Source organism: Oncorhynchus keta, chromosome 20 (assembly GCF_023373465.1).
Source record: "Oncorhynchus keta strain PuntledgeMale-10-30-2019 chromosome 20, Oket_V2, whole genome shotgun sequence".
NCBI lineage: Eukaryota > Metazoa > Chordata > Actinopteri > Salmoniformes > Salmonidae > Oncorhynchus > Oncorhynchus keta.
In genome coordinates, this window is record NC_068440.1 from 1,056,663 (window position 1) to 1,082,705 (window position 26,043).

Genomic DNA, 26,043 nt, shown 5'->3' on the forward strand with positions numbered 1-26,043 from the left:
TAATGATCATGCTGTGTAATCAGCTTCTTGATATGCCACACCTGTCAGGTGGATGGTGTCTGGCAAAGGAGAAATGCTCACTTACAGGGACGTAAACAAATGTGCACATTTGAGAGAAATAAGCTTTTTATGCGAATGGAACATATCTAGAATCTTTTATTTCAGCTCAAGAAACATGGGACCAACACTTTACATGTTGCATTTATATTTTTGCTGGGTATATTAAACAAGTTACAGAAATAACAGAAGTGGTGACTAAAAGCAAGAAATGCATCATTGATGTAGTTTCACAGGAGTTTGTAGGGAAGACTAAAGTACATCTTTATCAGTCCATTGAAGAGGTTTTCAGAAACTCTACATTATATACAACACTGAAAAACCCGCTCTGCCTTTATTAGTCTTAGACGTAATAGGCCTACACATACACTATTTTAGGTTAGGCTGCAGACACGACTAATGATATTGGTGAAGTGACCAAAGGGAAGTAGAAAATATTGAGCATATCAACTGATTTTTATTAAAACCAAGAAAGAACAATGGCGACCATGACAACCAAATACAGCATCAACATAATATAATAATAGCAATAATATTACAACCCAAAACATCGTGTTTTTCTCATTTACAGTTGTGATTTTGGCAAAGATAGTGTGTGTAAATAGGTAGGCATTCTCATTTGGGATATCAAGACAATTGACTTTTTAGAGCTCACGTTAGCAACCATAATAGCATTGGCCACAGATAATTGAACCGTTCGGCTGTTAAATATGGATCATCACTTCTGTGCATCCATCACAAACTCAAGTCCCACCCCTTTCACCTACTTTGACAAAACAATTTATCAAAACACCTGAGTCTTGCCTAATTCTTTTGTACTATACACCCTCATACATACTGTACCTACCGCTCTCTCGCTCTCTACTAGCTCCCTTGTCCTACTTGCTTGCCTTCCCTCTCTCTACCGAGCTGCACCAGTAAAGGCCCCCTGAGCTGCAGAAGCAGTGGCGTTGGCAGCTGCCTGGCGTACAGCCTGATTGGACATCACTCCAGTGGCAAACTCAGCCTGAGCCTTCACGAAGCTAGCACCGGTCTGCCTGTACAGAGAGTGGACCTGCAGGGGAGAGGAAGACAGGCTTTAATACATGATACATATGGGCAATTCCACAGTAACAGTGTGACACTGAGACTCAGTTTTTCACTTTAATATGTATGTCAAACAAAAGACAATGATTGCAAAGTTAAACAACCCATACTATGAACAAGGACTACTTTTAACAATTTCCACTAAACATTTTACAAGAACAGCGCAGATGCAAAGTTTGGTAACAGAATGACGGCACAAACAGCTATATTGTTACCAAACTTTGCATCTACACAGTGTTTTATTCAGTGGAAATTGTTAAAAGTAGTCCTAGTGCATATAGTTCCATGGTTTGATTAACTTTGCAATCATTGTTTTTTGTTTGACATTCCTTTTTAGAGTGAAGAATCGTAGTCTCAGTATCACCGTTGCCGTGGAATTGCCCATACCTCAACACACTACTCGCCATCAATCTTAAAACAATACTGTAAATAATACTCTTAAAATTCAAAACAATTACTCTAAGTTCTGTGGACAATTCTAAATGTTTATTGACATACATACTGGGTCAAGATGAAAAAGATGTGAGAAGCTAGATGTATATGTTGTAGCCTTTTTACCCTCATCCTTTTCCTTGCTCCCCCATGTTGTACCTAATTCCAAGCCATTGTCTACCTACTGTAATTACTCCACACTGTCCAGATTTTGCCCTAGCATACAATACCCTTTAGTCTGGTTAAAACTGTCTAAATTCCCCTCCCTCGCCTTCATTTCAGGTTTACCCGCTTGAGCAAGACGACCCCCATGGCAGCCTGGGCAGTGAATAGGATGGCATTGAGCATCATGATCACACCAACAGGCACGCTAGTCTTCAGAGCAGCCAGACTCACAATCCAGCCACTGAGTGGAACAGAGACAGGGAGGGAAGGACAGAGAGACAGTCACAAAGAAAGAAGACAAATAGAGACAGGGGGAGTGTGAAGGATAGGTGTATGAGGAATGTACTGTATAGGAGATGTAATACAGTAAAGATATAGTAATTGTAATATGGTTGGCTTGTTTGTGGCACATACCTGAAACCCCAACCAGGAATGCCAATGGTCATGATGACGTAGAAGATCACTTGGACGAAAAAAATGAAGAAGAAGGCGAAGAAGTTGAAGGAGCTGTCACTCCTGAAAGAAAAAAAATGCATTCATAGGTTCACTGTAACCTGATATCAAGAGGGAACCTAAATATATCATGTCTGTTTTGTAATGACAAGCCCCTAAATTGGAAATGTGCAATAGTACGCACCTGAAGGCTTTGTACACAGGCCTGTACCAGCAGACAAAGGAGCAGGGGGTGAAAAGGAGGACCCAGAGGATGGCCAGGCCCAGCCCAACACCACCAGAAGGCTCCACACAGAACAGACTCAGGCAGGAAATTAAGTTAAACGCCAGTGTGCAGGCTGTGACTAGGAGAGGGGGAGAGAAAGAAGACAAAAGGAAGAGTGTAGGATGGGTGAAGTGAGGGAGTGAGAGAGGGGAGTAGATGAGAGCATGAAAAGTGATGGGGAGAAAGAAAGTGAAGGGGGAAAGGATGAGAAAAGGGGGTAAAGAGAAATGAGAGGGTAGGTGACAGAGATGCAGACCAGAGATGAAGGGATGGATAGGTATGTAGGCAAAATAAGGAGAGAAAGATAGGGAGGTCAGAACTGTAGTTTGGATACTAGAGCACTTTAGAGTTGCATTGGAAGGGAAAGGGATAAAGAGATAGTTACATTGGTACACTGAACACACACAGGTACACCTTGTGATGAATGTATCACTTCCAAATTGGTGTAAATTAATTTGAGAAATCTCTACGTTTTAACAGTGTCATTAAGTATTAGGTAACATTCTTAAAGTGCTTAACATTGTCATAAAACATTTAATCTAAGCATTATTCTTTCATGGAAGTGTTACAGATGCCTTCACCAGACAGACAGCCAGGCACAGACAGGGAAACTTACACATCCAGTAGTAATACATGATGGAGACAGTGTGTTGGAAGCTCTGGCTGATCTCCATGTTGATGTCTTGGTAGAAGCAGGGTCCCACAGGGCAGAAAGTGGGCAGGGAGGCCAGTTATTCTGACGAGCTGACAGAGAGATGGGGGAAGAGAGTGTTACTTCAAATGATTCAACAATGGGAGCAATCTTTGTTTCCCAATGAGACATGTGCAGTTAGGAACCAGTATACAGTAATCCAATCCTTCCTTTATTAACACCCTCCCCCCACCCATCAATCAATCATTTCATATCAGACTCATGGATCCACTTTTTTTCTCTCAAACCAATCTCTATCATCATCATCACGACCACCATCTCCCTCTCTTACTGGCTCCAGGGCCGAGGGCGTGTGAGTCCAACTCCCTCTCCCTCCTCTCCAGCTCGCGGGCTTTCTTCTCAAGCTCTTCCTGCTTCCTCAGGAGCTCTGCTGTGGTGGCGTTGACCGCGGTCTGCTAAAGAGAGAGAGAGAGAGAGAAGGAAAACATCAGGCTTTAATGTAGAGCTGAATGTACCTCCATGTACCTTAGTAGAAATACAGAAGTTGAACTTGATTTCATATAAATTAGTCTGATAAGTTCAGGTGCTCCATGTCAAGCTAGTAAATAAACATCAGGATATGTAATTATCATACAGAAATATGAGTTGCTTGTCTATGAGTATTATTTCTAGCTGTATGAAGTTAATTCTATAACCTGCACAGGTGACTCCTGATAATTGTCTAATACATATGGAACCACCAGTACCTGGGGGGTGAAGGAGGTGCCATAGTTGCGGGGCTCTGTGGGTGTAGTCCTGCTGGGTGGGGTTGTTGCAGGAACAACAGGTTGGGGGGCGGATGGTGCAGTTGCTGCATAGGCTGGTGGTGGGGGCTAGAAAGTGGATTACAACAAGAAATCAACCTATATCATTACCAATAACATTTATAATGACCACAAGCAAAGAGTGGCGATAGAGCATATGTCCAAACAACTCTGTATGGGAGTGGAGCATCGTGGCATGTTACCATGTCCAATTGTTTGGAATGTAGTGGCATTCCTGCTCCTCTGCCAAAGCACATCTATGCGGAAAGATGCCACACAGCTAGCCTATATACTCCTGTATGCATTATTACCATACTGCATTACTATTACTGCATATACTGAATCTCCAAAGCATTCATGTTCTGACACAAACACAAAGCTAACTACACATCTCTTACCCCATTTTTATTGTCAAATGGGTTGTAAAGATCCAGGGTGGCATACTCAGTGTTGCTGCTGTGTTGAGTCACTGCAGGGTCCTGACATACAGACAAGATAAACATCACTAACAGAACATCATCAAATAAATGCCAGAGATCCTATTACTATTCATATATTAATATTTAATTATAATTTCTAATTATATAGGTGACGTCCTAAATGGCCCTATATGGTGCACTACATTGAACCGTAGAATCAAAATAGTGCTCTACTAGGGAATAGGGGCCCATTTGGTACGTAGCCTTGACCACGTAAGTATCAATATATGTTCTATTTCATTCAATGAGCCCTTTGTACACAAACACCTTTTCAGCTACTAGATATATCATTAGAATAGCCTGGGTTAGAGCATGGAGAAAGCAACAACATCACATGTAATGAGTAACAGCACGTCTGTTACAGTGCAACAGGCGAAACATCATGCATTTTTTTCACCAACATTGTAACGTTAGCTGAAAAATGAATACAATAACAGTAGCTAAGTACAGTATTTTACGATCCCATATATCAATCATATCACCTGGAAAGGGTTGTGGTCGTCGCCTGGTTCCGGAAAACTTGTGTATTTTGACATTTTTCTTTACAGCAATTATGTATGTCCTGCTTAGTTCAAATAGAAAACCTTTCTACTGAAACAGCAGTTTGCCAACAACCGGTTTCCCGTTATTTCGGAGGCTGTCTAGCTAACGTTAGCTATATTCTGCGGACTTGGTTCGCTACAAGTAGCAAGCTACAGTAGCTTCCTAGCAACAAAAAAATGTTATATATTATGTCGGTATCGGGGTTGTCATTGTCTAGCTAGCCAGTTGTTTATATATTTAAGTTATAGATTTATAGCCAAATATAACACACATGCAACCAGCTAGCAAGCAAATAACGACATAGATAACGATAGCCAGGATATGTATCTGTTATCGACGGAAGACGTTACCGCAATCGGCGAAAATGTACATCTATTGATTTAATTGACTTGTCTAGCTATATCCTTGTATTTTATTTAACGCCGTTTCTCCTTCAGTCATATTTTGCTGGAAGATTCCGCTTGTTATTGCCTGCAATAAAAATAAAACATGTTTTTGGCCGCTGCACAAACAAATGTGATCCAGGAAGTAATGTCATGTGACTGCGGCTACAGAAGAAGCACGTGCGTAGTTGGGCAGAACCCCTCGACCAGTGCAGGACAGGTCTATATATTTTTATTTACCAATTAATTTGATGATATCCATGCCACTTTAATAATCACGAAAACGTTGATTTCCCCCGCTTTTAATTATGCCCAATGTGGTAGCCACACATGGGGGTAGCGTAGCAATGAACAGGTCCGTGCGCTCCTCTGATACTGCCCCACAGCCATAATTTTCTCCCCTCTGTATTCCACGCAACTACTCTATTTATTATATAGTTTGAATCATGATAGTGGAAAGGGGAAAATATGGCGGAGGTGAAAAAAGATAGGAGGTAGATTTCCATCCAGGAGAAATTAAGAAAAATTTCTACCACGGGGTGTCACTGTCGCTCCTTGAATTAATAGGTCTGTTCTTGCAGTTCTTTCTTGGGAGTTTTTCCTAGCCACCGTGCATTGCTTGCTGTTTGGGGTTTTAGGCTGTGTTTCTGTACAGCACTTGAAGATATCATCTGCTGTAAGAAGGACTATATAAATACATTTGATTTGATTTTGATGATTTGCGTTAGCCCTGGGGCAAAAGAAACCACTGTGGGTTCACTCAGAATTGAGCTGGAGCTACCTGGAGCCGGGCTCCTGCACCTTGGGTCAAAGAAAGAGGAGTAGGATAAAATTACTAAACCTAATCCTATAGTTGAAATCAGTGCTTGATTACAAAAAAAAAGGTGAAATAGGTGCCTGTACTCATGTTGGGTGCCGGTGTGGTGATATTACTTGCGTTCCTAGAACAAGATGTTATAAGTGCAGATTGCAAAGACGCTCTGTAAAAAAATGAATTTAAAGCCAATTTATGCGATCTTAAGGCTCCATATGGTGTTTGACGCTATTGTGGATCCTCTGGATGCTTGCAGAGGCCAAATCGAGCTCCGCAACGCATCGCCTTGCGCCTCCCAAGTGTTGTAATAAGGTGGAGGGCTCCGCATTGACATGATTGGTTGACTGTAGGTGGGTGCGGGAGGTCCTGTATAAACAAAGTCACTTCCCTGACAACTTCCTTCATAACAGCTGTGCTCCGCTAAGTGCAAGAAGTATGAATGATCAAACTTCTGTGAATGCCGCATCACAGTAAATGCTGTATAGCCACTGCAGATGTTGGATTGACCATGCAGAGCCTTTTATGCTTGATCTAGCAATGCGATCCGGAGGGTGTGACTCAATTACAGAGCCTTGTCTTGCAGATGCCAAATCAAGCTCTGTATGGTGATGCCTTGCGCCTCCCAAATGTTGTGAAAACGCGCTGCATGATCAACCTGAGGTCTGCATTGGCCGTGAAGCATTTATAGTGATACGGCCTCTGCAGAATTCAGGGCATTCATACTTCTTGCGCTTCGTGCAGTAGCACAGGGCTGTTGTCAAGGAAGCAACATTTGTGTTTATATAGGCTATATAGAGCCCTCCACATTGTTACAACATTTGGGAGACGTACAGCGATGCAGTTGTGCCTCTGTAGGCTCTGCAATTGCGGCAATGCAGTAGTGCCTCAGGAGACTCTGCAATTGCGTCACACCCTCCTCCAGATCAAGTATAAATTGGCTTTAACAATGCGGAGAGCTCCGCATAGCTCCGCATTGACATGATTGGTTGACGGTAGGTGTGGGGATGTACATCCTGTATAAACACAAATTCACTTAATTGACAACAAACATGGAGAACGTTGACAAAATCAAATTGTATTTGTAGTATCTAATAATACACACAACCTAAAAGTAAAAGAATGGAATTAAGGAATATATAAATATTAGCATGAGCATTGTCGGTGTGGCATAGACTAAAATACCATAGAATATAATACAGTATATGCATATGAGATGAGTAAAGCAAAAATATGTAAACATTATTAAAGTGACTTGTGATTTCAAATCTATGTATATGGGGCCGCATCCTCTAAGGTGCAGGGTTACGTAACCGTGTGGAAGCCGCCTAGTGATGGCTAATTAACAGTCTGATGGCCTTCAGATAGAAGCTGTTTTTCAGTCTCTCGGTCCCAGCTTTGATGCACGTGTACTGACCTCGCCTTCTGGACGATAGCGGGGTGAACAGGCAGTGGCTCGGGTGGTTGTTGTCCTTGATGATCTTTTTGGCCTTCCTAAGCTCTGGAGAGCCATGCACAGCCCGACAGAGTGCTCTCAATATTGTGCATCTGAAAAAGTTTGTGAGGGTTTTAGGTGCCAAGCAAAATTTCTTCATCCTCCTGAGGTTGAAGAGGCGCTGTTGTACCTTATTCACCACACTGTCTGTGTGGGTGGACCATTTCAGATTGTCAGTGATGTGTACACCCGAGGAACTTGAAGTTTTCCTCCTGCTCTACTGCGGCGATCAGAACAAGTATAAACACAAATATAAACATCTTTGTGATACCTCGTGTAGGGATTTCGAAGACATGAAAATTAGTTTGAACTCCTGGAAAGAGATTGGGGAGGTAATGGGGATAAATGTGGTAAAGAGGTTAATGGAATGCAGACCGTGGGGGATAGAAGAACGCTGGATTGGCGCACATTCAACAAATCTGATCTAACAAAGTGGATATTTATCCAATATGTCATGGCTGATTTATTGTAACAGGCCACAATGTGGTTACTAAAATCCGATTTGGATATATTTGGCTGTTTTCGCTGCATAACATTTAGAGGTTGTCCCTTTTCAGGTTTAGAAGAACTCATGTTCGTATGAGATGGTAGCATAGCATAGCATAGCAAAAATCACCGAAGCTGGAGACTCATATCTATAGCCCATCCAACTACCTCATCCCCATACTGTTATTTATTGTATTTCTTTTGCTCCTTTGCACCCCAGTATCTCTACTTGCACACTCATCTTCTGCACATCTATCACTCCAGTGTTTAATTGCTATATTGTAATTATTTCGCCACTGTGGCCTATTTATTGCCTTACCTCCTTTATCCTACCTCATTTGCACACACTGTATATAGACTTTTTCTATTTTATTATTGACTGTATGTTTGTTTATTCTATGTGTAACTCTGTGTTGTTGTTTGTGTTGCACTGCTTTGCTTTATCTTGGCCAGGTCGCAGTTGTAAATGAGAACTTGTTCTCAACTAGCCTACCTGGTTAAATAAAGGTGAAATAAAATAAAATAAATATATATAACAAATAGCTAGCATACAGAAACCGGTGGTGGTAGTCAAAGTAGTTTTTAACTGTAACTAATGCATTTGATTGATGACATGAACACATATTGGGGTTGACATCCATACAAGCATTATACTCTGACTTTTACCTCAACATAGTGTGAAATACACATATAAACAATATTCTAAATGCAGGCTAATTTTGCTGGGGAGCAATGGGGAGACTCGTGATGGAGATGCAGGTGGGAAAATGGTGCAGGCTTTTTACTTCATTCCATCTTGGCTGAGCTCCTATGTCAAGCATTGGGTAATGGACTTGAGCACCTCAGAAGAGGTTGATTGGTCAGTTGCTTGTGCAAGCGAGCTGGATGGCTATAGCGATTAGCCCTGAATCACTACGAGTGGTGCGGTGTAGACCAATTTATTGGATGCGTGTGACAGCTCCCTGAAGTGCAAGAAGTATGAATGCTCTGACTTCTGTGGTGGCCGCATCACAGTAAATGCTGTATGGCCACTGCAGATATCGGATTGACCATGCAGAGCCTTTTAGCCAGGGTGGAGCGGAGGCATGTTGCTTGTGCAACGGGAAACATTTTAATAGGGAGATGGGCCTCTCATTTTCCACTGGTCTTTGGTTCTGTGTAGTTATGCACTGAGCATACAAAACGTTAACAACACCTGCGCTTTCCATGACAGACTGACCAGGTGTAAGCTATGATCAGGTGTAAGCTAGTCACTTGTTAAATTCACTTTAGTCTGTGTAGATGAAGGGAAGGAGACAGGTAAATACATTATTTTTAAGCCTTGAGACAATTGAGACATGGATTGTGTTCGTGTGCCATTCAGAGCGTGAATGGGCAAGACAAAATATTGAAATGCCTTTGAACGGGGTATGGTAGTAGGTGACAGGCGCACTGGTTTGTGTCATGAACTGCAACACTGCTGTGTTTTTCACCCTCAACAGTTTCCCATGTGTATCAAGAATGGTACACCACCCAAAGGACATCCAGCCAATTTGACACAACTTTGGGAAGCTTTGGAGTCAACATGGGACAGCATCCCCATGGAAAGCTTTCGACACCTTGTGGAGTCCATGCAACTTAATATTCTTAAGGTGTTCCTAATGTTTGGTATACTCAGTGTATTTGTAAGTTTATTGCAGGGAATTTGATCTATGACCTAATGAGATATCTTTGAGTAGCAGCCAGCCAGGGACATGAGTCCCACTCCTTAATATAACACTTTCTGCCTGATGGGGGCATTGTTTACCTGGTGGCATTCGATTATCTACTAACCAGAGTCACAGATTATCTATTATATTGACCAGACACTCAAGTGGCCGCTGTAACAATGAAGATAAATGTTATCAAAAATGGAAGGCAGTCAGGAGGAGGCAAGATCAGGTTGGACCATTCTAGCCAATGGGAGGGCAGATACGGGTGTTAACAGGCACAACTCCGATATAAAGTGTTTTTTCTCAAGGGAGTGTACGGTATTCATAATCAGGGTTATATGGACAAAATCGGACCTCTGAAATGAAAATAGATGGCCCTCCCTTCAGCAAAATATATTTGACCTGAACCCTCCCTGAAAACTTTTTAAAAAAGTGACTCTCCCCTATACCCAAAATAATAATTCAAACTAAGTAGATAGCAGAGAACATGTCTACGTGTCTACGTTTACTATCACTTCTTGGACAGACTAGAGCCTTAGATATGCAGGATTAGAAACTGTTCTTCATCTTGTGAGCATTACATGGCAACGCGGTATGACAACGCCGTAATTTTATCAGCACACATGGCTGCGGGCCAGAAGCTTGTGAATGCACAGACCACCTGGACCAAAGTATGTGAGCGGAGTTTGGAGCAGAGTGAGGAGCTGAGCTTGGCCAATTTGACTGAAGCATGGAGTGAGATTCCCAAAGGCCGGAGCTTCGGCCTTCTCGCCCGCTCCAATAGGAGCTCAGGGCATGCCATCCCCAGCATGCATTTGTAGTCTACTTGTGTGCTACTAATAGTTCCATGCTTTAGCTACTGTCATGGAGTTTGCTAAATATTTTCATACAGAAACTGATAAAACACACAGGTGCTAAATCAAGGTGACTTACAAAGATGAGGACCAACAGCAAGAGAGGGAGTGCAGTGATGTCGTGTCCACTGTTATGTGTAAGGTTTGGATGCCACCTGCTGGTATGGTACTAAACTGTTAGGTTATAGACCGGATGGCATTGTTCTACGCGCAGGATATGGCAGTTGTTACACACTGGCTACATAAAAAAATCCACAACTAAAGAATCAATGTGAAATCAGAAAATACACTTATCCCAAAAGTATGATGGTGTACTTACTACGTGCACATGCTAAAAGTAAGGAACGAGGTGGGTCGATGACTAAATGTGTCATCGTAGCAAAGTGTTTATAAATAACAAATCAGATCTCTTAAACGTTTCTTTCATTTTTGTTCTATTATCTTTAAAATAGGCCATAATTGATTTTGGCCCAATAGGCCTGCCATATTCCCACGTTCAAGGAGCTTTCCGTTTTGATTGGGTTATTTTGCCAGAAAACCTTTAGGCCTACCTATAGAAAAAAAAAAAACAACTCTGCATTTACTGCCCAGCCTGGCAAGATTGGCCAAATGCATGTTTAGCATCCCCAGTGGCTCTGCAAGTGTGGAGAGGTTATTCTCCACTGCAGGCCTGCTCTTCAGGCTATCCCCAGCTAGCACAGTGCATCTGGCCCGATTCCGGGTGAGAGTCGGGGCACTCAGACTGACATCATGTGGCCCGAGTCAAGGGTCGCCTTCAGAGTTATTATTTATGGCTAGGATGCGGGGATTGAGCTTGGGGCGATTCCGGTGTGAGTTACCTGGCAGAAATGTATTACTTGGGGCTCGGGCAGATTCAGGTGAGAGTTATCTGGCCCAAATGTATATATTACTGGGGGCTCAGACCGATTTCCGGTGATAGTTATCTAACCCAAATGTATTACTTGGGGCTCGGGTGAATTGGGGCTACTCTCTGGCAGATGATTACACGGGCTGCTTTATATAATTAACATTTCATAATTAATTTTTACATATTTTCTCATTGTTTCTGTGATCAAAAAATACAATTAACATTTAAATGAAATTATTTAAGAGTCCTGTGTAGTATTTTAGTATTTTGATACTTTGTGCAAGGCAATTGATAAGCATTAAAAACTTTGTGGATGGAGCCTCCCGAGTGGCGCAGCGGTCTAAGACACTGCATCGTAGTGCAAACTGCGTTGCTACAGATGCTGGTTCGAACCGTGCTTGGCCGCGACCGGGAGACCCATGAGACTAGTCAGGATCCAGGGAAAGATAAACAGCATAGTCTGCTCCAGAGAGCTCAGGAACTCAGACTGAGGCAAAGGTTCACCTTCCAACAGGACAACGAGCCTAAGCACACAGCCAAGACAGCTCACATTGTAAAGGCTTCGGAACAAGTCTCTGAATGTCCTTGAGTGACCCAGCCATATCCAGGACTTGCACCCGATCGAGCATCTCTGGAGAGACCTGAAAATAGCTGTGCAGCGATGCTCCCCATCCAGCCTGACAGAGCTTGAAAGGATCTGCAGAGAAGAATGGAAGAAACTCCCCAAAATCAGGTGTACTAAGCTTATCGCATCATACCCAATAATACTCGAGGCTGTAGTCACTGCCCAAGGTGCTTCAACAAAGTACTGAGTAAAGGGTCTGAATACTTATGTAAATGTTTTTTTTTTTTTTAAGAAAAATGTTTTTGCTTTGCCGTTATGGGGTATTTTTGCCCTTATGGGGTATTGTGTGTAGATAGATTGATGAGAGACAAAAACAATTTAATCCATTTTAGAATAAGGCTGTAAAGTAATAAAATGTGGAAAATGTCAAGGGGTCTGAATACTTTTCCGAATGCACTGTATCTCACCAGTGAAAGCATCCAAGCGATCAAAAAAGCGGTCTCTGTATGTGTAGCCCATCCTGCTGGTCAAAAAGAGTATGACATTGTTCCCGCCCGTAATATTGAATGCAAGGGAAGCCAGTGAGCATTTGGCCTCCCTTGATAAAACAAATATATAAAATAATAGCCAATCAGCGTTGAGCTAATCTGAGTGAATTCAGCTGTGAATTGTCCTGGCGCACCAAATAAAAGTCAAGGGGAGGCAGTTTGGATTTGGCTTCAGACCAATCACATCACATTGTGCCAAACGTCATTGACAGAAAAAACAGAATTGTTGCATCCTATTGTGTCCTTGTCCTCCGGTGGTTAGCTAGCGAGCTCAAATTGTCCCTTTCCTAAATTAGCTATGGATGGAGATAGGGTTTTGGACTTGAAATGTTACTTAATTCTCCGCACTGGCCAATGATTATAACGATGATTTTGATCCAACCATAAATTCATACATTGTGCCCCTGGCCTTAGAGGACGGAAATTCAACATTAGGCTAATGTTAAATAGCTGGCCTGTTAACTAATTGACTAGCGAGCTATCATTTTAGCCAGGTATCCGAAGACAACAAAAACTAAAAGCGTGTATTAGAGAATCCGAGACCATTTAGACAACATGAAAGAGGATGGCATTGGCATTTTGTGGGGTGAGTAAACATGTTTTTCCACTTGCATACATACATACATACATACATACATACATACATACATACATACATACATACATACATACATACATACATACATAAAGCATCACCATGGACAGCTACATCATGTTTAGCTTATGCTGATTGAACTAAATAGTTTTTGGTATATTTTAGTTGTCACTGTATTAGACTAAGGCATAGGTGATTAGATAATGTTGAAATGGTGCTGGAATAGTGGAGGCACTGCCAGTTTTTTCTTTGCGACTTTCGTTAACTCTCCGTGGTTCTAAATCAATAGTAGTTTTGTAGTCCGAAAATGTCTGAAACATTAACTTGCTTGACCATACTGTAGGTCATGTAACTGTTTGTTGCATGCAATATGTTTTGTGGACTTCACCGGACTGATGTTGCTCTCCGGTTTTGTGATGAAACAAAGGTGTGGCTGAATTTATTCTGCCACTGTGTCTTCTTATGGTCTTGGCCTTAGGCCTATATATCACGGTGTCAAGGCATATGAACTAACAGGTTATAAAGCAAACAACACATAGGTTGTAATATGGCTTTTTTTCCCTGGCTTGGCTTCCCCAGGGATTTTACCCACTACTGCCCTATTCCCTATTTAGTGCACTACTTTAGACCAGGGCCCATAAGGCTTCCCACTGGGCACACTGGTGGAATCAAAGTTGTTTCAACGTCATTTCAATGAAATGATGTTGGACCAAAATGGAATAGACGTTGAATTTACGTCTGTGCCCAGTGGGTTTAGTTAAAAGTAATGCATTATGTAGGGAATAGGGTGCTATTTTGGACACAGGTTTTACAGCGTTAGATCTGTAATTGCTTGTTTGAGTCTGCTCCCATGTTAATATCCAGTACCTCTGTGTTTGTCCATAGTGATTCATTTCTAATAGTCTGTATGAGTGGTCCAGATGGCTTGTCTAGAGTTGGGACCTATCCCAAATGGCACCCTACTCCCTATATGGTGCACTACCTTTGACCAGAGCCTATGGAGTTAGTCAAAAGTAGTGCGCTACTAGGGAATAGAGTGCTATTTGGGATGCAGCCTTGGAGTCGGGTGCCTCCAGCCTGGTCTTAAAACCACTGCATTCCATGGCGAATCAAGAGATTTGTGGCCCCATGACATCATAGCCTATGGAATGAGCTGACACAATCGTTGTGTGGAAAGTGACCTCGGTAAACGAGGAGAGATTGAGTGAAATGGGCAATATCTGGTTCCAAAATGGCACTCTATTCCCTACATAGTGCACTACTTTTGGGACCCTAAGACACCGTCTGCTAATCTGGACAGCAAATCACTTCCTATTGATCGAGTAAGTGCTCTCTCTCCTCGGGAAGTGCATGAGAGACCTGCACTGTATTTCACAGCAAGCTGGATTCTGGAGTCTGTTCAAACCATTCCTCAATCCATTATTTTCTAACAGCATCCGTCCTCCCAAGTATGAGTGCTAATTTAGGTGTGACTGTATTTTGTTTTGGCTGTCCAGTTCAGAGGTGTGTGGGAGAGCAAAGTGTCCTCACACAAATCAGAGGCAGTAATTTTACCCTTTGTAAATGGGTGCGGGCCGAGTCCAGGGAAGAGGGGGTGGGGAACCTTTTATTGAGCTCATACTGTAATTAGGTACAGCTGGGAAGGAAAGCTGAGGAAATAGTACCGTTCTCAATATGAAATGGTTTTCTTATAGTCCCTCACTCACTCTTCCCTACCACTCCCAGTTTTTCCCCTTGTTCTTGCCAAATGTCTTTCAGACACAGTGGTGTTCATAAAATATGGATTCTCTTTGGGAGTTTTAAAATTCTAAATGGACAAATGGTGAGGGATGAGGAAAGAGAGCACATAGAGGACAAGGAGGATTGAGAGGAAAGGGTGTGGAGGAGAGAAGGAGAGGTGGCAAGTTGCCGAGAGGGACGAAAAACAAGGGAGGGATGCATACAAAGATCATAGGCAGGGGGAAAGGAGAAGTAGGAAGGGGGTGGTACGGAGAGAGAAAGCCAGAACAGTGGTGAGGGACAAGGTCTTGATTTAAATCCGTTTCACAAAGCTAATAAAATCAGGTTTTGGAAATACATGGTCAATTTTAACAACACAGTTTGAGGATGGTTTACAGTTGCTTCGGTAAGACATTTTGAAGAAAAATACAGATAGGGTTTTCATGCGGTATACTGAGAATAAATACTGCTTTAGTTGTGGAGGAACAATGATAACATCACAAAGCCATTACATGCTATTACGAGAACATTATACATGAAAATAAACTGGCACAAGGCTTTTCACAACAATCAAACTCTGTCTGACAAAACACATACAACTGACGTCTTGTTAACCACAATCTGAATGACTGGAAGATTAAATAAGCAAAAGGAGCAGGTAGAAATAAGAAAAATGGAAATGTTTGACAGTCTTAAGTCTTTCATTCTCGTTGATATACTCTGGTGCACACAACATCCCCAGCGCTCATTGTCTGAAAGAAAATGACAACAAAATGAATACAAAACTCAGATATATCAAACACATACTTTCCCCCCAAACACAGTTAAAGGATCACTGTTTGTAGGCAATAAAAATGTATGCTTTACCAAAATGAGTTCACCATCATTGGTCACTTCACGGGTCCAGGCAGTCTTAGGGCCCTCCCCTTTCTGCAAGGTCTGCTCACAGCTGATCTTGCTATCTGTCTCCCAGCGAGGGGTACTCTGGAGGACATAAGAAGATTTAATAAGTGACACTGCATGTTGTAGTGAAGTGGTTAGATAATCACAGTAGATCTGTGTGTGACCCTGAGGCTTCTCATTTGGTACTAAGTACTGTTGCGGCATGTTACTGCTTCTTCAAGTCTGTTAAGCGTTATGTTTGCTGCCCTCCACAAACCATAAAGAAAATGACAATACTAAACCATCACATAGAACAATTATCAAGTTACACATGATTTTTTCCCCACATGCTTATACAGACCCATGATTCCATACACTGAGTCCTGGCAAAATATGCATGTACAGTAATAACCAAAATATTTCATGCAACACATGTAGAGATGAAGAATGTGGAAATGGAGTGTTACGGTGCAAGGGCGTCCGTCCACTGTGTCCTCATTGAAGGGCTGTCCCACGGTGAAGGAGACATGGGTGGTGCGTACGCTGGTGGAGGTCTGGATGGAAAGGCTCTCTCCCTGCTGGGTGATCTCTACTGCAGGTCTGGAGGCTGCAGCCACGGCTATCTTCCTGACAAACACGTTCACACCTGGTCATAGGGATCAATAAGGTATCATGTAGATTGAGAATGGAGACCTTGGCTGTGTCCTAAATGGCACCCTATTCACTCCATAGTGCACTAGTTTTGAACAGGGCCCTATGGGGCTTTTGAAAAGTAGTGCATTATATAGGGAATACGGCTCCATTTGGGATGCATCCATTGTGATGAAAAGCCATATCACAGCCATCATTCATAACCATTGATTTATGGTTCGTGGGAATGACATCAGCGGAGAGGGAGGGTTTGATCTCAGACAGAGCTCTCATTCATTCAACTTCAAGGGATGATTAGCGTAGACCTGACATACAAATAACAGTATGTTACATCAGACTGACTTTCATTCCTCTCGCCTATTCAAAGTAAAATTCTTATCCTTAAATAAAAATCAGACAAACCTTCTCATTGGAGCAAAATGTATCTTTGAAGGGAAATATTGCTGTTGCCCACAGAGAAACCCCTGGAGCGAGTTAGTTGAGGAGTCCCAGGGTACTGAGGGAATGTTAGTCTCACTACCGGCTGACTGAGGGGGCCCATTTCAGGGTTTAGTTCCGTTTATACTGGCTTTAATTACAATCTCATGAGGTTTTGGTTTGAAATGAGGGAAAATATAACATTCCACCACGGGCTATTTGTCTTTACATTTTAATAGATGGCACTGACTGGCCCTCCTCTGGCCTTTCTGTGTGTGTGTGTGTTTAGGTGACTGAATGTGTAGGTGGATGGGTGCCTCAAAAAGGGTAACAAAGGACTTTTAAAACAATAAATCAAGCAAGAAAATTATTGGAAATAATAATGAATGAATTCCCCATTAAAACCAAACATGTGCACAGAGAAGTAGAAACACTTGAGTGGTGTCTGTGGCCACAGACCAAGCTGGTTTAACATTTCAACCCATAGCCCAGAGTGGGATGCTTCTCAGGACGCTTTGGTCTTTTCGTGCCTTTGCTCCTTTTTGCAACATTTCTGACACATTTTTTGACATATCTTTGACAAAGGCTAGGGCTCCATAGATTGAAAAAAAAGGTCAAATGCATTAATAAGTGTAACTGTGATTTGCAGAATGTATGATGATCTGAGTCTACATCAAAGAGTCGATATATTTACAGACATGTCTACTACAAACATATTTCTCAATCGGTTGCATTAATACATTCCAATGTTAGTTGTGATAACCAAAATGCTATGTCCAGGTTCAAATAGTATGAAAATATATAGCCGCGGGAAGTAGTTTGGGGGTGGAGATGCAGAATTTGTATTTTGCCCGCGCTGATGACGTCTATATGGGTCTGCTAATACAGGACTAGTAAAGGCCCAGTGCATTACTTTTGCGGGGGGGGTTCAAACTAAATGTATTTCAGTGTTTACCAGCATTCGTAACTTGAGTCTGATAATTATCTGTACAAAACAGTTGATAGTACTTGTGGAATATAAAAATAATTGCTTGATATCAGTGGCGGTCAGTGCCGTTTCAGACGAGGGAGGTACATTTTTTTTAATGAACACGGCCATATTTCTATTACAGCATATTGGATGACTGTCCTTCATATTCTACTCACCCTGTTAAATGTAGCAGCGATAGGTTTAGGCTACAACATGAAACTCAAATTTTCCCGATACCCATCATGAGGTTGTGACAACCTAGCCTATGAATGAAAGTTTACAACGGAGGTGCACACAGGTCGAGAGACAAATTTGATGTGACAGACAGTGACATTCAATACCGCCTTGCACATTCTTGCCTGCAACTAGCTGATGGTGGGTGTAATCATTACTCCAACAGTTGCAAACAAGAGTTTCTATCGGACAAATTTGGGTATGTTTTTCCCTGTTTTGTTCTGTTTAGTTCTGTTTAAGAAAGGTTTAATAAATTAGTAAAACCAAAGGCTTACCTTGACATGGAAGAGTTCCGGGGTTGTGTTGGATAGACATAGCCAGCTAGTGTTTCAGTAGGCTAAACTAGCTAGCTGCATTTGCTTTTCAATATATATATATATTTCTTTCTGGCTTCTCCTTCATTTTGGAAGAAACTAATTTGTTCAAAAGTCTTCAACTATTTGCTTTCTCTCTCTTTGAGTCAACTACTCACCACATTTTCTGCACTGCAGTGCTAGCTAACTGTAGTTTATGCTTTCAGTACTAGATTAATTATCTGATCTTTCGATTGGGTAGACAACATGTCAGTTCATGCTGCAAGAGCTCTGATAGGTTGGAGGACGTCCTCCGAAAGTTGCCACAATTACGGTGTAAGTCTATGGAGGACAGAAGGTAGTTGTCCTCCGGCTACACCATGGTGCTACCCTACAGAGTGCTGTTGAGGAGTGCTGTTGAGGCGTGCTGTAGGAGTGCTGTAGACCTTCTTTGCAACATAGTGTGTCTTAATCAATTATTTGGTGCCGTGATTATATTTAGGACAGTTGTAAATGTTTTATTTTTATGAAATTCACTGAGGAGGATGGTCCTCCCCTTCCTTCACCGAGGAGCCGCCACTGCTTGATATACATTACCGTTCAAAAGTTTGGAGTCACAAAGAAATGTCCTTGTTTTTGAAAGAAAAGCTATTTTCTCTGGGATGTGGAAAATTAAGACTTCAGACTAGGTGAATATCTGATGCTCCAGATACTCCCCTAGTCTAAAGAAGGCCAGTTTTATTGCTTTTTTAATCAGGACAACAGTGTTCAGCTATGCTAATATAATCGAAAAAGGGTTTCCTAATGATCAATTAGCCTTTTAAATGATAAACTTGGAACACAGGAGTGATGGTTGCTGATAATGGGCCTCTGTGCGCCCATGTAGATATTCCATACAAAATCTGCCGTTTCCAGCTACAATAGTCATTTACAACATTAACAATGTCTACATTGTATTTCTGATCAATTTGATGTTATTTTAATGGACAAAAAACGTGCTTTTCGCTCAAAAACAAGGGCATTTCTAAGTGACCCCAAACCTTTGAACGGCAGTGTATGTTTTCAATTTTCTTGAAATACGTTGCAAATGAGACTGATTTCTATGTGAAAACTGAAATGGTGGATTCATTCCTTTTCAGTAGACACTCTTATCCAGAGCAATTTACAGTAGTGAGTGCATACATTTTCATACTTTTTCATACTGGTCCCCCATTGGACCCACAATCCTAGCATTGCAAGCACCATGCTCTACCAACTGAGCCACATCATCACAAACCACTTCATGTCTCAATGTACTCAGTTACTGTTTTGTGCAGTGTTTTTCCTCATTGTGATGGAAAGTATACAGGTACAAGGCTAGATGACCTTTGGACAATACAGTAATGTACAGTACAATTCCATTAAGTGATTTCTAAGGATGGTAAATTAATACTGCACAAAAAGTGGTTGTTTTCCATGTTATTTGGTCAAGAAAAATATTTAATCTGATGTGGATATTTTGTGTCTTTGCCTATAACTTTGCACCTTTTGATGTAAATGTTTGAGGACATGGTTTTGTTCTTTCTAGATTCCATTAAATGATAATCGCAGAGAAAGGGACAGGGAAACAACTCCAGCTATTGAATCCTGCAAGGTACTGTCCTTAATTATACAACTACCTTTTTTTTTGCCAAAGCCAGATGCTGAATGTTTTTTTATATCAGTCTGCTAATACTACTAAAAGGCCCAGTGCACTACTTTTGTGATTTGTATTTTATTTTTAATAACACATTTCATTTTGATTTATATTTTTAGGCCTAATTCCGATTTTTCAGGGGGTTCTGCAGCACTCTCAGCACCCCTACTTCCCGTGGCTGTGTGAAAATACTCACCCAGCGCTTTCAGGAGTTCTTCAAAGTTTTCAGAAGTCTTCATTTTCCACAACCCAGAGAAGTTTGCAACTTTACGGTCCATTTCCGGTGTAAATAGTTTGTTATAGTAGTCGATCATTACAGAAAAAAGATAGTCAACATGATTATTTTGTTCTCTGCAGACCCATAAAATAAACTATTTGCAGCTCTTCTGATTTTTCTGTGTTTTGTCTCTCAGATTGGGCACTGTTGCTTGGTGCTCTCTGTTTGCTCCCTCTGCCTCCTCTCTCTCTCTCATTCAGAGGTTGATTCAATCTGGTCGGCACACTCCCTTTTTTGGCTCATGTCTTGTTTGGCGTAAGCGCGACGCCAAACAAGCAAGAATAGCAAGAATCCCACCATGGAACCAAATACCATGGAACCAATGAGCACGCTCCACCCAGGTGCCTGTTCCTTCTTCTCAAGCATTGGTGGAAGAATCTAGAATTTTGACTGTATATTAACGTAAAATAGCCTACTGACATATGTAGATGCTAGATCTATTACTATTACATTTTATCATATTGCTTTTTGTAAGCTAGGTTACATACATTTTTAGTAGGTGTAACCTTTTATATTGTGCAAGTTCAATAGAGTGGGCTTTTAGTGCCAAACAAACTGCAAGAAGATGCCTTATTAAGAAAGTATGCTTGCACTTTGAAGTTGAATGGCGCCAGCGGGGTAAATCTGGTTGTGGACCTCAAATCAAGAATTTGGGCAATGTAATGAGATAAGAAAGGAATATAGTAGCTCCTATTGAAAAGGACAAGTTTGTTAAAGAGGATCCCTGTAAAGGGGTGCGTAACTGGTGGCAGGGAGGTCAGATGCAGGAGAGCAGAACTAGGCAGCAGCTGGAGCAGTTTAATCCAAAACCCAACAGCATAAAAATACAACAGAATATAGGTACAAAAACCCAACGCGGACCAGTAAACATAGCGTACAAGCACTTACAACAAACAATTCCACACAAAGACATGGGGGGAACAGAGGGTTAAATACACAACAATTAACGAGGGAATTGGAAACCAGGTGTGTAGGAAAACAAGACAAACAAATGGAAAATGAAAAGTGGACCGACAATGCCTAGAAGACCGGTGACGCCGACCGCCACCCGAACAAGGAGAGGAAACGATTTCGGTGGAAGTCGTGACAATCCCATCCTAAAGAAGATGTAAGATTTTGGAATGTGAAATCAGATGGATTGGGTTGGGTTAGCTCCTGGGTTGGGTTAGCTTCTGTAGAAATAGGAGAGAAATGTAGAGGGCAATGAGATGACACCAAGATAAGAAATCCGGAGTTGGGTGATGTCAATCAATGACCCATGGTAATCATCCATATGAGGATATTTCCTATCATGTACTGGCTCTTATCAATGAGCACATTAGAATTTTTTTATATTGACAATACATCAATAAATCAATCAAAAAATAATATTCTCAAAAATGTTTATGCAATATAGAGCCAATGCGGTACAAGTCCTTCACTCCCTTTTACCGATTTAAATATAAATAATTAAAAACATTTTTTATAAATATTTGTAAACATTACACTCATAAAAAATCCAAAAGAATAAAGACATTTCAATTGTCATTTTATGTCTATGTACAGTGTTGTAATGATGTGTGCAAATAGTTAAAGTACAAAAGGGAAAATAAATAAAGATAAATATAGGTTGTATATTCAATGGTGTTTTCTTCTCTCTCACCCCCCCGCCCCATCCCTATCCAAATGTCCAGAGGTAATTATGAGACGCCCATTTCTCTCTCTAAATGTCAAGAGATAATTACCAACCAATTCTGTCCCACTGGTTCCTTCTCCTCCACAGCCTCTTTACAACCCCTCTCCCTCTCCTCTTCTCTTCCTCTCCCTCCTGCCAAGAACATTTCAACAAGTCTGCATCAAAACTGCTACCCCTGGAAACCTAACACTGTATATTCAACCAACCAAAACAATTAAACCCAAAACATGTGGCTATGTTGTTTGCAGAATATTCTAGTGGTAAATATTCTAGTAAACATCCCCCATGCCCTTGTAATTTACTTCTGATTTCCCATTAGAGCAGCTCAATTTTTGTAGAGCACTTGTAACGCCAGGGTGTGGGTTTCCCATTAGAATGTATGCACACATGACTCAAGCGTCTGCTAAATGGCATATATTATATTATTATTATTATATTATTAGAATTCAAATGAGATGTAAGCACCCCCCTTTTTATCTCTACCTGAAGAATACTGTTGAGCCTGAAATCACATAGTGCACTACTTTTAACCACAGCCCTTTGGACACAGTCTATGAAGCTAAGAGGCCCAGCTGAGAAATTAGAGAAAGGAGAAGGTCCTCTGGTAAAAGGGAAATGTGAGGACGTCTAGTCATTGTTGTTATGACGACTGGTATCATTTCAAACACTTGATTGTTCATGTTTCCCCTGAATGTTGTCTCATTTTACAGGAAATAATCACTGAGGAGCAATTGAGGGAAACAGGCATTCCCAATGTATGATTGTGTGTTTGTGTCCTCATAGGGAATATTCCATTTAATTTCAGATGACGTGATGATTGACATTCAATTCAAGAGTAAATAAATAATCCCCACTCAGTGGTCCTTCTGTGGCTCAGTTGGTAGAGCATGGCACTTGTAACGCCAGGGTAGTGGGTTCGATTCCCGGGACCACCCATACGTAGAATGTATGCACACATGACTGTAAGTCGCTTTGGATAAAAGCGTCAGCTAAATGGCATATATTTATTATATTATATAAAAGGAAATAAAAAAAATGTTTTTTCATAAATTCTAAGGATTTTCATTCGTTCATTAATTTGATTTGAATTCAGATGGCCTTAACTGACGGAATTAAAACGGAGCTGAGTGTAATGAATATTGTTACATTAATGCACTCCATATTGCCATTTTGAGTTGTGTTGGAAACACAGGTAAGAAATGTAATGGAATAAAAACAACATGATCTAGTACCACCACATTGATATGACTTTTTTAAAAACAGAGCTACCTATTTGTAGTAATTCAATATTTGTTGACATGATTATGAAATATGAATCTTGTTCTGTCCAATAAAATAAAGAACATGTAGGTTGAGTGCATGATAAATGGAAAACTTCACCACAGGATAGGATGTCGATGTAGCGCCATCTAGTGTTGAATGTGAATCCCACTTTGCCCTTTGAGACCGGGAGAAGCGGCCGAGGCCAGGGAAGGGTGTGTCAGGGGTCCTGCCGGGGCCCGCCTCTCTGGCGCACCAAGCGCAGGCACATCCCTATGGTGGTGATGGCTGACAGGTTGTTGCTCCACCGCACGCTGTGCCCCTCCCCACTGTTGTCCCTCAGCAAGAAGCGATGGGGCAAGAGAGGGACCTCACCGTCGTTCGGGTGCAGGTGGGTGGCGACCTCCGTCTGCTTTTTGCCCATGGCCTGGGGAGGTGGCATGACCCGTCTCAGGGTCCCCCAGTCCCTACGAACCTTATCTGTCTAATCCAGAATGTCATCAATCCCTAGGCCAAACGTCAGCCCTGGGGTGATGGGGTAGTGGCAAATGTGCTCTGGAGAGGAGCTGGCAGATGGGATTGGGCCAGCCAGAGATGGCACCGGGAGGAAACCACCTGCGCCATGGCCCGTCCATTGGTGTGGGCCACATCCCTCTGGAGCAGGGAAAGCAGGCGAGACAATTCCATTGCTTCCTGAAGGAGTTCCTCTGTGCCCTCTTGCAGCCGGGGCAACAGAGTCTGCAGGTAGGCCTGCAGCAGCATGGTCACATTGGTAAGGCGGCCAAGAGAGCAGAGGGACCCATATGTGGATTTCAAGTCAGCATCAAAGACTCGGGGGGGGTTCTGCCCTATAATCTCCCGGTCTGGGAGGACCATGGCGGCTGTCATGGTGTCCATGGTCGGGTACTCCCAGAGGCCGAGTGACTACGCGCCTGCAACATAACTCCATGGTCCAGTCTCTGCTGGAAGCGCCCACTGGCAGAGGCCCAGCTCTCCTGCAAGGTCTTGCGGAACTCAGTAGAGATGGGGACAGATGGAGAGTCATCACTGTCCACCAGTTTGATGTCCAGTGCAGTGGCTATCCGAGTCAGTAGGCTCCTCATAGCCTCTCGAGCCACTGGGGGGGCGATGAAGCCCCGCTGCCAGCTTCTGATGGCCTTTCAGCCTGGTAGCCCCACTCACGGTGGTGAACAGTACCAGCATTGTCCCCCAGGAACAGCCTATCACTGGCCAACGGGGAACAGCTGTCGTCGCCATAGAAGCTATCAACCTCCTGACGCAGGGCATGTGCTCTCCGATCAAGGCGATTCCAGCGGTCCGACTCCTGCCCCCGTCCAGCACTGGCAGCAGATGGGCTCTGCCTGGGGTGGCTCCAGCCATGCTTCCTGGGAAGGGTACTAAGGCCCAGTAGAGGGACTAACAGCTCGCTGGCACACCCCTCCTGAGGGAGGGAGCTCGTCCCCAGCCTGGTCGACCCAGTTGGGCTTGGCCTCCAAATGCACCAGGTGCAGGCGTTCTGAGAACACCACAAAAAAACAGGCATCGTGTAGGGTTCTCCAACGCCCTGGCAGGCTTTTCTGATGGCGGCTGACCACCTCCAACATAGAAGTGGCGTAAGTCAGAAACAATGATTTTTGAAAGCGGGCAACATATACACTGAGTCTACAAAACATTAAGGACACATTCATAATATTGAGTTGCATCCCCCCCTTTTTGCCCTCAGAATAGCCATAATTTCGCACTATTGGTGTTAGGTTCACTTGATTCAGATGCCCTGCCCCACCGGGTAGGCAAAGTGTTCCCATCTTAAACAATTTATCTTGTCTGAATACTTCAAACTCCACATACCCAGCTGACCGGGAGATCTGTGGCTAAATCGAGTCCTGTCTACTGAGCTGGCCAATCGGAGAGCTCTAATCCCTGTGCCAACCTACAGTTTCCACAACCCCGGCCACAGCAAAGTTTGATACTAGCCTACTTGAGATTTCATAACGTTTAAAACCATGACCAGAGAAAGACTGTCAAAGAATACAGCAAAAGAGCTGCTGTTTTTTTGAGTGACTTCATGTCTAATTTTTTATTTAGCACTGTCAAGACTGTTTTTATTCAACACTATTACAAAACATAAAACACGCTTCTCTCGACTTCTACTCGCGCTGCAGCTGCAATGAATGAGTAGCCAAGTGTATCAATAGCCCTGCGTTTTTAAAATTATTAGCAGCTCGTCGTCTCTATTTTAATATCAAGGAGTATTTCACTTTCTCTAGTCATAGGTACAAATTCACGTAGTTCATGAGGCAGATGCGGTGCGACTCAAGTTTCGCCATCAGGTGGAAGACTATGACCCTCTCTCTGGTCAGTCCTACCAGAGGAAATGAAGGAGAAAGCAGGGACGATGAGAGGCGCACCTCTGCTATTCCCTCTCTCCGCTGATGTAACGGATGTGAAACGGCTAACTTAGTTAGCGGTGTGTGCTAAATAGCTTTTCAATCGGTTACGTCACTTGCTCTGAGAGCTTGAAGTAGTAGTTCCCCTTGCTCTGCAAGGGCCGCGGCTTTTGTGGAGCGATGGGTAACGATGCTTCGAGGGTGACTGTTGTCGTTGTGTGCAGAAGGTCCCTGGTTCGCGCCCGGGTATGGGCGAGGGGACGGACGTAAAGTTGTACTGTTACACTGAGAATAATGCTGTGTTGAAAATCACTGGGAACTCGCGATTCTCTAACTTCCGAGCGTTCAAGACAACTGGGAACTCTGAAAAAA

At 42.5% G+C, this 26,043-nt stretch overlaps 2 protein-coding genes and 1 long non-coding RNA gene across 3 annotated transcripts; 1 reads left to right on the forward strand and 2 right to left on the reverse strand.

Annotated features, from left to right (window-relative positions):
* Positions 1 to 494: 494 nt before the first annotated feature.
* LOC118399117 (secretory carrier-associated membrane protein 3-like) lies at positions 495 to 5,478 on the reverse strand. Its single transcript, XM_035794921.2, is given in 10 exon segments — positions 495 to 1,111; positions 1,864 to 1,981; positions 2,155 to 2,256; positions 2,378 to 2,537; positions 3,075 to 3,179; positions 3,182 to 3,202; positions 3,442 to 3,562; positions 3,857 to 3,982; positions 4,312 to 4,392; positions 4,875 to 5,478. Coding segments are annotated over 10 exon segments (1,041 nt in total). The 5' UTR covers positions 4,929 to 5,478; the 3' UTR covers positions 495 to 958.
* Positions 5,479 to 5,487: 9 nt separating this feature from the next.
* On the forward strand, positions 5,488 to 20,337 carry LOC118399119 (uncharacterized). The gene is made up of 3 exons (XR_004828763.2): positions 5,488 to 5,538; positions 19,965 to 20,030; positions 20,192 to 20,337. It is a non-coding gene; the product is annotated as an uncharacterized LOC118399119 (long non-coding RNA).
* Positions 14,820 to 20,574, reverse strand: LOC118399118 (cellular retinoic acid-binding protein 2-like). The gene is made up of 4 exons (XM_035794922.2): positions 20,269 to 20,574; positions 16,300 to 16,478; positions 15,818 to 15,934; positions 14,820 to 15,702 (listed from the first exon to the last, which is right to left on the reverse strand). Exons 1-4 carry the CDS (start codon positions 20,384 to 20,386, stop codon positions 15,652 to 15,654), a joined length of 465 nt encoding a protein of 154 aa, XP_035650815.1. The 5' UTR covers positions 20,387 to 20,574; the 3' UTR covers positions 14,820 to 15,651.
* Between the last annotated feature and the right edge of the window lie 5,469 nt (positions 20,575 to 26,043).